The sequence below is a fragment of the Castanea sativa genome, chromosome 12 (genome assembly GCF_040712315.1).
Source record: "Castanea sativa cultivar Marrone di Chiusa Pesio chromosome 12, ASM4071231v1".
Classification (NCBI taxonomy): Eukaryota; Viridiplantae; Streptophyta; class Magnoliopsida; order Fagales; family Fagaceae; genus Castanea; species Castanea sativa.
The window spans coordinates 19,464,981-19,478,392 of NC_134024.1; the positions used below are offsets into that span (position 1 = coordinate 19,464,981).

Genomic DNA, 13,412 nt, shown 5'->3' on the forward strand with positions numbered 1-13,412 from the left:
CTCTATCTGGCCCTTGGCCTTTCGCTCAATGGGGCTTGGATATTGTAGGACCCTTTCCCAAGGCAACAAGAAATAGGAGATGGCTACTAGTCGGCACAGATTATTTCACTAAATGGGTTGAAGCCGAGCCATTGTCGAATATCAGAGACTTGGATGCAAAAAGATTTGTTAGAAAAACATTGTCACCCGGTTTGGAATTCCTCGTGCCCTTATCTCAGATAATAGTCTTCAATTTGATAGTAAGGCCTTAAGAAGATATTGCTACAATCTAAGCATTACGAACATATATTCCACCCCGGCTTATCCATAGGGAAATGGACAGGCCAAGGTTGTCAATAAGGTAATAGTAAATGGGCTCAAGAAAAGATTGGATGATGCTAAGGGAAAATGGGTGGAAGAGCTGCCACACGTCCTTTGGACCTAAAGACTACTCCTCGTAGGTTCATTGGGGAGACCCCCTTTTCAATGACTTATGGGGCCGAGGCTGTAATTCCTCTCGAAACCAGTTTCCCAACACTGAGGACAAGCTCTTTTACTCCGAGCAACAATAATGGGTTGTTGAAAAGGAGCTTGGATTTGGTTGAAGAATGAAGAGAAAGTGCCATGGTTCAATTGGCATATTATCAACACAAGCTCAAACAAGGGTATGACTCAAACATGAAATTGAGGCCACTAGCACCTAGAGATTTGGTATTAATAAAGGTTTTGGGTACTACGAAGAACCCAGCATGGGGAAAGTTAGGACCCAACTAGGAAGGGTCATACTGCATCACCTCAATAGCTGGAACAGGGGCTTATTATCTTGAAGACCTAGATGAAAATGTTATACCAAGTCCCTGGAATGTAAATAACTTATGAATGTATTATTATTAATGAAAGTTTTTTCTGTTATATATCGCCTATTACTTCATGCATTACATTCATTACTTCTCTAAGCATCAAACAGAATATTGGCTATGCCTGGCTCCTCGGACCACATACCTTGGGAAAATTGATATCTTCCATTATTTCTCTAAGTGTTAAACAGAACCTTAGTTATGTCTGGTTCCCTTGACCACCTACTTTGGGTAAATTAATATTTTAGGTTAACTTTTCTAAGTATCAAACAGAACCTCGGCTATGCCTGGATCCTCGGACCACATACCTTGGGAAAATTGATATCTTCCATTATTTCTCTAAGTGTTAAACAGAACCTTAGTTATGTCTGGTTCCCTAGACCACCTATTTTGGGTAAATTAATACTTCAAGTTAACTTTTCTAAATATCAAACAAAATCTTGGCTATGTCTGACTCCTCAGACTACATACCTTGGGTAAATTGATATTTTTCAACATGTTTCTAAGTGTTAAAATTGATCTTGGTTACATTTGGCTCCTTGGATCACATACCTTGGAGATTCCTACAATAGTGATCTGTATGTGATCCGGACAAATGGAGGTTCATGAGCATCACTTAAAGCATTTGTAAGTATATCAAATATTTTTGTTGTCTAGTCAATATCTGATTACTTCCTTAAGAGCTTTAGGCTTATGGGGAATGATGTGGATGGTTGCCCTATTGTGATGTATGGATTACGAAGTTAAAAGTGTGTTTTACTAATATTATTGACTTAGTAATTTTTGACATAATATTACCACTTATGTAGATATCAAAGTGGGGTATATCCCATTGCCCTACTAAGAAAGTACTAAGTAAAACAAAAACTGTATAATGAAAAGATATAAACATCATAAACATGAAAGAAAAACTTGTCATCTTCATTAATCTAAGCCTTAGGAAAAGGAAATTTAGTTATAAAGGTCTACTTGTACAACTAAAAAACAAAAAAACAAAAAAATGAAGTAAATAAAAACCTAAGAGCTAGTTTTTGGTTGAGGGAGGAAGGTCTTCTTTCTTGTGCATCTGAGGGGCAGGATCATCTTTGGCCTTAGGGTCAGCCTCTTTGGATTTGGCTTCTGCCTCCTTCACTTTAGCTACAGCATTAGGGACCTTGGTAGCATCTTTGCGATGGGGTCAACCTCTTTGGATTTGGCCTCTGCCTCCTTTGCTTTAACTGCACCAACAGGGACCTTTACAGCATCTTTGGCCTTGGCAGCGTACTTAGTCTCTGAGGGAGGCTTGACCTCCTTGCCCTTGCCTTTGCCTTTATCCTTGTTCACCTCAGCCCTTGGATTTGATCACCAGTTTGGCTGGATCCTTTGGAAGCCTCAGTGAGGGAAGGATTGGCTTGCACAGTCAAGAGTTGCTCAGAGGATTTAGGGGCAATGGCAGGAGAGGGTGTAGGGGCAATTGGGACTTCTCAAATGTCGGGAGGGTAGTAAACACTCCCAGTCTGCCTCTACTTTGAGGAAGCAGAGACCCCTGCAAGGTCGAGGGCTTTTTCCCACGTCTCTTTGCAATAATCCTTGCACACCTCGGCCAACCCCTCAACCAACCGAATCTCGATTTCTTCCACCCTAAGGTTGTAAGACGCTTACCTTGCGGCTTCCGCAACTTCCTCGGCCACCCGAGCGGTGGCTTTGGCCTTCTCCAAATCAGCTTTAAGGTCTAGAACCAGCTACTTTTGTGTGGTCAGATCTATTTCTCTAAGATGAAGCTGTTTGCATTGATCTTTAGCCTGGTCCTGAGCACCCTTTAAGCCAGATTATGCGCTCTTCCGCACCCTCTCCTTAGTGATCAACTTGTTGGCCAGCTCTTGGTTTTCCTGCTTCGCGGCTCCCAAGGCCTTGGTAGTCTGAGCGTGGAGTTGGGCCTCAGCCTGGGTCTCCTTCCAAGCGTCCTTGACCCATTCCTTAGCTATAAAAATTTCTTGGATAGCCTTCATAAAAATGGCAGAGGAGTCCCATGAAGGAGAAAAAAGAGCGAGTAAGAGAATAAAGAATGAAAAGAACGCCCTAGAATTTATCTAATAGATACGATAGTAAAACTTACCATGGAAAGATCCCTCTTCAGCGACATGAAGAGGTCTTACTGCCTCATGTGCTGCAGAGCATCCATGTCTTTTGGCAGGAGAATAGGCTGTTCCAAAGCTTTAGCAATGTAGGCAGAGTGCCCTCTTTGGAATTCTCTAATGGAGGGATTTAATGGGATAACAGCGCCCTCCAATTCTAGTCAGGGAGCCCAATCGTGTTGTTGTCGCACCTCAGCTGCAATTGGGTCCTCCCTATTGTTTACAAGAGGGACCCATTTATCCTTGGCCATCTTTTGTTGCTTGGCCTCTTTCTGAAGGACCATCTCACCCTCCTCCATTTCCTGCTCCTTCCTTTTCTTCTTCAACTTGGCTATGAGAAGCAGGCCAGTTGTGGTTGTAATAGGAGGAGGGGGAGGGGGAAGAGTGAGTGGTAGTTGGGGTTTAGGGGCCTCTTTGGATGATGACCATTTGTGCCTCGCAGCCATGAGGTCCTTCAAGCCCTTCCTTAGATTCAGAGCCATTGATTCTTCCTCCTCGAAATCAATGTTTACCTCGGCGATTATCAACTGAGGGAAACAAGTTACTGAGGATCTATCAAGCTCGCCCTTGGAATCCAAGAGGTTGATGGGATCAACTTGCACCTCTTCTTCTTTCTCAAGTTGGAATTGATCTATTTCCTCCTCGAGTGAAAGGCGTGAAGAAGTGGATTCTTCCCTTAGAGCTACTACTTCAGGGCGAACGAGAGGGAGAGGTAACTTGTTGGACACAACGTCCTCTCGAGCAAGAAATCCAGGTTTGGAAACATGTATCCTTCGGCGCCTAGGGTCGCCTGCTGTAATTGCATGACCACGTCTTGGAAGACGTCCAATATCAATTTGAAGCCCAAGATGAGGTGGACCGCCCTCAGCTGCCCGTCCTCACTCACGAACACCTTGGACCTTAAGACTCTATTGAGGTCTTTGACGTTAACCAGGCTTAAGTGAGGCGCTAAGTGTTTTTTGTCTGCAAAAACAGCCGAGGAGCAAATCACAATCAGACCAATAAAGTCTGTCATCAAAAGGAAATGAATGTAAAAAATTAAAAAAAAAAATTAAAAAAAAAAAAAAACAACAACAACAACAAAGCTAAGAGAACTAAATCCCGGGCCAAGGGGCCTAATCCCAGGGTACCCCACCTAGTTTTCCCTCCCGAATTGGGCAGTAAAGACCATCGTGCAACTCCCCAAAGGAGATTAGGTAGTCGTCTTTCATGCCCTTGTTGGACTTGGGAAGACACAATATAAGCCTAACAATTTTGGACCTAGACTTGAGGTAATACCCCGAGTCAATGAGTGAGTGGCACTCATACATATAAACGGCGTTGTGCCATATGAGTCCCAAACTCATCTGCTCATTGAGAGCATTGACACTACCTAAAATTCTAAATACATTGAGCGCGCACTGGTGAGGGAACAACCTATGGTTGTACAGGTAGTCTCGAGTAACACTCCCCATGGGAAGTGTCATTCCTTCTTCTATGAAAGCGATCGTGGGAATAACGACCTCCCCTTCTTTCCTATCAGTAACTAACGGATCTGGGGCACAATACCTCAAGGCAACTCCCTGTGGGATGTGGTATTTGGCTCTAAAGCTCTCCATACCAGCAGGAGTGTCTACTAGGTGTTTGAATCTACCTATTTGAACAAATTAAAGAAAATGATTTTGAAAAAGGGATAAAGGTCAGGAGGCCGAGAAGAGCGGCCAAGGAGAAAAGAACTTAGGAGCGTGAAAACTTACGAGAAAAAGAATAGGTGACACTTCAGGAACTTCTTGAGAGTTAGGGAAGTGGAGGATTCTTGGAAGCAGGAAAGTTCGAAAATTCTTAAGGGCTAACAAATTTGTAAAGTAAAGGAAAATTGTGATCTCCCAAGCGCTTCACATAGGAGGTGGGATTAAGTGGGAATTATCTCGCTCAATATTCAAGAAGAAATTCTAACCGTAGGATCTATATCCTACCGTAGAATGCGGAGGACAGAGCGCTGCCTGGAGCATTTAATGAGGCATCATGGGCTCCGAAGCGTCAGAAGCAGTTACAGAACGCAAGAAATGATACTCTCAAGTGCAGAGGTTAAGGAAGCGTGTAAAAGCCGTTGCACTGGATCAAAACCCCGATTTTCTCCTCGGATAAGAGAGAAAAATGGAGTTTTAAGGGGTTATTATAGGGATAAAAGGCCCAAAATGCATTTTGGGCCATAGGCTTTGTTCGAGGTTGTTCACTTGTCCGAGGACAGATTAATGGTAATGAAGATGTCAGATCTAGAGATCCACAAGCAAATTGTGACCGAGGAAACTAAGGGAGGTAATCCGAGGAGGGGTGTCTCCTTGGCTAAGCGATGTAAGGATCAGATGGTACGTCATGTTGTTTAAAATGATCTTTTAAGAGGTCTTGTTGATGAAGATATGTTTCATGAGGGCATAGAGCGCAGTGACAATTATGAAATATCTAAGAGAAAGCTGCTACCACCGCATTGAATACTTTGTATCCAAATCTCTAGCTGCATTAACGAGGAAGTGATATCTAAACAGTGATTTTCAGCCTTATAGCTATTACCTAAAGATTTCAGGAATGTGTTGATGGGACAAGTATCAACATTAGCAGTCTAGACCTATACGTGGAGAGCGGAAATGAGAGGAATAAGGAAGTATAATATAGAAGAAGGTCCCGGAGAAAAGGGATCGAAGGAAAGAGGGAGAAAAAGAAAACATCATAGACTCAAGAACAACATCTGTAATTTGTCCTTAAAAGAGTGAAATATAAGAATCAACCTCATCGGTTTAAGTCTGAGGACAGTTTTCACTGTACAAATTATTCCAGCTTCCTCCTATTGTGATTTTAGCCTTACATTATTTTTAACTAAACTCATTAAAACCTAGATACAAGTTCACTCTCTACAAAACCTAGATACAAGCTCACTCTCTACAAATTCATTGTATTGGGCTCTTTGGGCCTATCGCCTTTCCATTTGTGGGCTTAGGTGCAAATCGTGTCTCTACATTTGTAATTTTTGGTTTTTGATAAATACTTAGAGCTACATGATGTGCATTTGTTATGCAATTTAAAAAATTATTTTTATTCTTTACTTTTACTTTCTATATTATTATTTATTTTAATTATATTAAAGTAAACCTTTCTGGACAACTCCAAATGGCAAGTTCATTTGTGCTGTTACTTGGAATTAGTTAAGAGATAAAGAGATGGAAGTGGTATGGTAGAAATTAGTATGGTTTCCTCAAGCAATACAAAAACATGCTTTTATGGGGTGGCTTACTTTGAAAAATAGGTTGGCTACAAAAAAATAAATTGATGCAATGGAGTTTCTCTGGAGATAGTTATTGTGCATTCAGTAGAAATAAAATAGAGAGTATGGAACATTTGTATCTTGAGTGCTTCTTTACCAAGAGAGTTTGAAAGCATGTTATAGGGCTTTGCCTAGTAACTGATGTTCCTATTATTTGGAATGAAATAGTCTAATGGGGAGTGACTAATCTGAAGGGCAAAGGATTTAGAGCTACCTTCTACAAACTGGTTTGGTGGGCCACAATCTATCACATATGGTTGCAAAGGAATAGTAGATATAACAAAGGAGTTGTTTTGACAGAGAAACAAATTATACAGAGAATTAAATGAGATATTAGAGCTAAAATGGGGCATGTTGTTATGGCTGGAAATTCCATGCTTCACAAAGTTCTAAGCTCTACATAGGGCTGCTTGCACCTTGTTACCAGAGCATACTTCTTTGATATACTAATAGCTCTTATGGCCAATTATGTTTTCTAGTGCTTTCTATAGATTAACCAGTTGCTTTAGTCAGTCTGTAATAGGAGTGCTAGTTCGTTTTTTGTTGTTCTCTGGTTTGCAAGTAGTCTATCAGATGAGTTGGCTCTATTTTTATCAGAGTGTGTAGGCTTATTGTCTTTTTGTTATATAAAATTATTGAATTCTCAACAAAAAAAAAAAAGTCAGTGGCGTGTAAATTATGGGATCACGGGGGTGTAAACACTGATGGACGTAAAACAAAATAAAAGGCATGAAAAGATCTTTCTGCTGTTGGGTTGCGACTCAAGATAGGTTTCTTCCGTGGCTGGAGATGGAGACAATCAATATATATGCAGCAGTTGCAGTAGGGCAACGATATAGAGACATTATGCTAAGTTATCTTTATGGTGTTTTGTCTTTCTGGAGGAGACAAGGGAAAGTCTTGGAGTCTAGAAGAGAGAGGACTTTTTTGTAGGGTAAATTTTTAAGAAAGCAGAAAAATATATTACAATTTTCAAGCAAGAAGAAAATTCAGTTTAAGAACTCAAAAAGAAATGTTCTGGATATTTTCCTATAAAATATTATGGATGGATAACAAATACTATATATGGATATATAAAAAAGATTATGATTGTAGGCCGACCATTTGTTCTTTATGTAAGGTTTTTGGGTATGCCACTACCTACTGCGATAGACTTGTTTAACATATCCACACTTACAAGACACATCTATATCTATATGTGAGACCAGCATGATAATGGAAATATTATATTTGAAAGTGACTTTCCCAATCATCATAATTTTACTTCCTTTTGTTTCATTTTTTCTCCTTAATTATTTCTTTGTAATCCTGAGTTTCCCAAGAAGATAACTAAAGACTTCATATGCTTTTGTAATTTGTGTGGTGCCAACAATTAAAAACAGAAAAAGTAATGTTACTTATCTGTCCTTTATTATAGTGCTTATACAAGTTAAGGAATAAGGGGGAAATTTTTAGAAGGAATTCGAAACTCGAAAAAAATATATATAGATGCATGTTCCCATCGTCTTAAATGTATCTTTATTACTTATTAAAAAAAAAGTATCTTTATTAAGCAACATGCATCTTGCTATCACTAGTAGGATCAATCAAAACTTGATAAGAACCTTCACGCAATCAGGCTGCTTCATTTTCTCAAATGCTTTATCTATATCTTTCGCTAAAACTTCATGAGTCAAAAGTTCATCAAGTTGGATTTCCTGTGAAAAAAGAGTAAATCAGCGTTTCAAAGTTCCCAAAATTTGACATGATTAGTAATTTTTATTATTATAAAACAATTTTTACCCTATAATTGGAAATTTTTAAGATTTCCATCTGAATATGAAAGCATAATCAATGTTATCCCTATCCAAGAGGAGGAAAAACAAACAAACAAACATGTGAAAGAATATAAAAAGTAGTAGAACACACTAAGGTATAGATATTAACTACTTAATTTTACTAATAAAAAGTAGTAAAACACACTTAGGTATAGATATTACTATTTAATTTTAGTACGAAAGATATACAAACTAATATGATCATTATTTTTGCTGAATAAATTAATATGACAATTAATCGTAGGTTTTAATTAGCTCATCTAATAAAAGATTTTTATTAATTGAATTGTTCAAAAAATCAATTTTCAACTATGAACGTGAAGCAGCCACATTTTTTAGTAAGCAAACTGTGAACAAATTGAACATTGAAATTAAAATTCACCTTATTTTTGCATTTGTCTATTATAATAGGAAAGTCAGTTTTGGATTTGAGCCCTCCAAAAATGCTACCCTTCAAAGTTCCACCAAACAAGAGGGAAAGGAAATTGACCTGGACAGTACGATCATTTCCTGCCCCAATTAATATTGTTTGTCCTTTTCCCTGACCGTCAGGCACAACCGAAAAATATATTTAAAAAATAAAATAAAATAAATAGTCCGCAATTAATGTATATGTAGGTGTAATGTGTGTGTGTTTTTTTAATGAAAATATATATATAAGAGCTGTTAAGTTATGTGGAGTTGTATTTGTGTTTAATCTGGATTATAACCTGATCAGATATAAAAGTGTTATAATTTTTATTAGGATATTTTCAAGATTTAGTCTATGAAGCAGATGCTTGGGATATAAATATCTTTTTGACTCCCTCTTTTAGTCTATTATGAATATGCTATGTGTGATAAAAATATTGTTGTTTCATATTAGGGTAGACGTATTGTGTGAGTGAAAAATTGAACTATCACATTTCTTCTGAATTTAGTAAAATCACTGCAATGTTGTGGACATAAAGAATAGCCACGTTGGTTAGGTGTTGTGTGTTGCAACACTATAACATTGTTATATGAAAATATAAAAAAACATGCATGTTGAATTTAGAAACGTACCATTTTTGTGGCTTGGAGGGCTTCATTGATCAAGGGAGGAACCCCAGTGCACTCAAAGCAATAATCCACACCCAATCCACCTGTTAACTCTTTGATTAGCTCAAAAATAGATTTATCATAATCATTAGGGTTTATAAAATCAGTCATTCCAAAAGCTGTTCCCTTTGTTTTTTTCTTCTCATTTATGTCAATGCCAATTATCTTTGCTGCTCCTTGCACTCTCGCCCCTTGTATGGCCTGCAATTTACAAGGACATAATTTCAAACTTCCTTGATCCACCTTTGGGATATTAAAAGGAAAATAAAATGAGAGTTTTTTTTTTTTTTCTTTAGTAGGTTACCTGAACTGCATTAAAAAAAAAATCAACAAGGTATAGCCATAAAAATATTTTAAAAAGAAAAAAGAAAAAAAATGGAAGCACATAGAGAGAGAGAGTCCAACTAGTTAAACAATCTCATCAAGATCGAATCAAGTTATGCAGATTTATATTAAAATTAAATAAATAAATAAAAGAATCTCATATAAAAGCCTACCCCTCATATATGTTACAAAGTTGGAAATTGAATCTGAAAACTATATATGAGACATATTTCATGTCAAAAAAGCACATGATAAAGCTATATCTCTAGTATTTTCACTATTTGTACTACAATAAATCAGACGATGTTATATGATCGACTCTTTTTTTTTCCTCTCTAATTTGAATTATTTGCTTTGAACTTAAGACTAATTATCCGAAATAATCATGTTTCCCTTCGGCCTTTAGGACTTGAGTTATAGAGTAAGCTTATGTCATGCACCCTTCATGTACCTCTATAGACTTGTCATATCATATGTGATATGACAACAAAAAATTTCAGTACACATTTTGCCCTATTTCTCAAACTATTTAGGAAAATATCCCTATTTTGAAACTTAATTTTTAGAAAATCGAGTTTCAAGTGTAAAACTCGATTTTTGGACAATCGAGTTATAGCGGAATTGAACTTAGAAAAAAAAATTCTAGAACTCGAGTTCCACAAAATTTTTATTTTTTTTATTTTTAGCTCGCTATAACTCGATTGTCCAAAAATCGAGTTTTAAATTGGAACTCGATTTTTAGAAAATCGAGTTTCAAAACAGGAATATTTCCCTAAATAGTTTCACACATAGTACATTTTGAAAAAAAAAAAAAAAAAAAAAAGAAGGGCAAAAACCCATTTTCTCCTTAATTAGTGATTTCACATCCACTTTGATTATTTGAAATACCAAATTGGAACCCTAGTTGTACCTAGTGAGAGTGGATATATACTTAGATGCTATTCTTTAAGTTCTCCTTTTAAGATTTTGTCATGTGAATTTTTTCTTATGGGTAAAAATGTATTTTTTAGTCGAATAACACTTAAATACAATATTTAGATGTTATTTCTTAAATTTCTTTTAATATTTGTGTATATACATACGGACACCAATTACACCATTTAATTAGTGGATGTCTTTATCTATTTAATAGTGGCTGAGTGCTTTCAACCTTCTGTGCATGTCTGTGTTGTTTTGTTTTCATACTTTTGCCATGTCCTAGTGGGGTAGGTATTAAAAACTCAGCCAGACATAATTATTAAAATAGCACACTGACAATTAACAATTAGGAAATTACGACAAATATATAATAAAAAAATGTTAAAAACTATAAATGTTATTGTATAAAATTTACAAACTAATATGCCAGTGAGTTCCAATGTTGAATTTTTACTGTTTATGAGTTGTGAGTTATGACACGCCAATATAACCCTAACATCACTCTAAACTTGTTGAGAAAGAAAACACATACATACCCCTAAGCCAACAGCACCAAGACCAAGAACAGCCACAGTTGATCCTCTTTCAACCTTAGCATCCTTCCATACAGCTCCAAATCCAGTAGAAAATCCACATGAGAGGAAGCTAGCATGTGGAAGAGATATAGTTGGATCAAGCTTGACAACATAATTAGCGTCAACAACCATGTACTCGGACCACGTTGAGCAAGTAAAAGAGTGGTACAATTTCTGGCCTCTAACAGACATTCTTGAAGTTTCATCAGGCATTAGACCACTTAAAGGTACAGGGTATTTGAGGCATAAGTTGGTCTTTTCTGAGATACAATTCTCACATTCATAGCATTCCCCGATATATGTTGGAATCACAAGATCTCCTTCTTTTAGATCGGTTACTTCCTCGCCCACACTCTCTACCACACTGCATTATAAATGAATTTTTTTGACTTTCATTTTGCATTCAAAGTCTAACACATCACTATGTAAAAGCTTATTATATATATTGCACCATTTATATTAATCTTTTAACACCAATCATATATAAAGTGTTGTTATTGGTCTGAAAGTTCATTAATTGAGAGCTTACCCAACACCTTCGTGTCCTAGAACTCGAGGGAAAAGAGGCTGTAGATCAACAATTAATAGCAAATTAACCCTTTAGCCCAAAGAATACAAGTTGAAAGTAAATTAATGATAGGACAGTAACAATTGGGAAGGAAATGAATACTAACAATTGGGAACCCTTTGGTGTATAAGAGGTCTGTGTGACACACACTAGCATATAGGATCTTGACGCGAACTTCAGATGATTTTGGTGGCTCTACTTGTATCTCTTCCACCTTCACTGGTTCCCCATTTCCCCAACATACCGCCGCTTTAATTATATCACACATTGTTGAACAAATTAGAGAGAGATAGAGAGAGAGAGATAAGTTTATAAATACAATAAATAAATATTATTATTATTATTATTAAATCTAAAAGTTTTACGCGTTACTTTTTGAAACTTTAGATATCAATTTATTACTTTTAGAATTATAAGTTTTGATATATATTTTTAAAATATTAAAGTTTAATGCTTACTTTTATTTCATTTTTTAAACCCTTAAAATATAGGATTTAATTTATAAATTTTTTTTTAAAGTTTATAATACACAAGTAAGCATGCATATTATATATTACACTGAATTCAACAATTATTTATATATTGAAATGAAATGAGGAGGTACTAAATTAATAAACATATGAACTAATAAATTAAAAATTAACTGTTTTTACACAGATTTTCAATATACATATACATACAAACGTGTATATATATATATATATATATATATATACACACACATATATTTCATGAAGAACAAACTTCATATTAACTATCAATATTAATTATATATGTAAAATCTACAACAAACATAAAATGGAACTTATAATAAGAGTAAGGTTGGGGGAAGGAGTGGTGGTTTCCCTTGTTGGCTAAATGACAGAAACGTTGGGTACTGCATCTTCTGATATCAGACGTTTTTACTAAGCCATAAATATATATAGGAAATGAATCAATGTTTATTTTTCTAAAAACGCAACTCTTATGTAAAAGCTAATTGAGTACAGGCATACCTTTGCATGTAATAATCTGTAAGTCCCTCTTTGACATTGCTCAAGCAATCCAAACTAACCAATACAATTCTGAGTTTAGAGCTCTTTGTATGTGTGTGTGTGTGTGATCAGAGAGAGAGAGAGAGAGAGAGAGAGAGAGTGGGTGGGTGGGTGTTGACGAGCTGAGTCTTCTTTGTGATTCTTTCTCCTCTTAAGCAATATTTGTTACACAGATTTCTTCTTTTTTCCCATTAAAAAAAACGCTTCAATTTATTTATTTTTGTTACACAGATATCTAACTGAATCATAACATATAAAAGTAATATAATATTATTCGGTAATACAAGGAGGAATAATGTTTTTTTTGGGGGGGGAGGGGGGGTGTAAAAACAATGAGTAATGACTGCACACTGGAGTGTACAATAGTCAATAGATAAGCAAAAGTCATTAATCATTATTGAATGGCCTAAACGGCAGCCCCTATCTTATAGGGTTAAAATTACTGTATTGCTCTCTAATGCATGTGTGAGCTAAAAAAAGGTTGGGGCCCTTTTTGGTCTTTTCGTTGTCAATTCAATTCTAGAGGTTCTTACTTCAATATTTTGCTATCTACATGTTTGACTGAATTTATTATATATTACGACAAAAAAGTGGGGCCTTTTTTAGTCCTTTTGTCGTCAATTGTAGAGGTTTCCTGCTCTATATTCTGCCAGCACGTTTCCTCCTTCTTTTTTTTTTTTTTTTTTGGAAATTACTAAGATATTCCTAAGTGCATGGGTGCTCTACAAGTTTGTAAGAGCCTTTTTTGGTATTTTATTTCTAACACATTTGTCATGTAATATATGATTTCACATTGAATTGTAGAATTTATTGTGTTTTTAAATTTTGAAAATTTTTTGGTTTTTTTT

At 36.1% G+C, this 13,412-nt stretch overlaps 1 protein-coding gene across 3 annotated transcripts; it reads right to left on the reverse strand.

Annotated features, from left to right (window-relative positions):
* Positions 1 to 7,620: 7,620 nt before the first annotated feature.
* Positions 7,621 to 12,950, reverse strand: LOC142618771 (8-hydroxygeraniol oxidoreductase-like). Of its 3 annotated transcripts, none has more exons than XM_075791791.1 (7): positions 12,526 to 12,950; positions 11,637 to 11,779; positions 11,492 to 11,529; positions 10,924 to 11,326; positions 9,110 to 9,346; positions 8,448 to 8,555; positions 7,621 to 7,945 (listed from the first exon to the last, which is right to left on the reverse strand). In XM_075791791.1, the coding sequence occupies exons 1-7, from the start codon at positions 12,560 to 12,562 to the stop codon at positions 7,835 to 7,837; spliced, it is 1,077 nt and encodes a 358-aa protein (XP_075647906.1). In that variant the 5' UTR covers positions 12,563 to 12,950; the 3' UTR covers positions 7,621 to 7,834. The 3 variants fall into 3 exon arrangements, with proteins under 3 accessions (XP_075647906.1, XP_075647905.1, XP_075647907.1); XM_075791790.1 differs by having other exon boundaries at positions 8,448 to 8,606; XM_075791792.1 differs by lacking the exon at positions 8,448 to 8,555.
* Between the last annotated feature and the right edge of the window lie 462 nt (positions 12,951 to 13,412).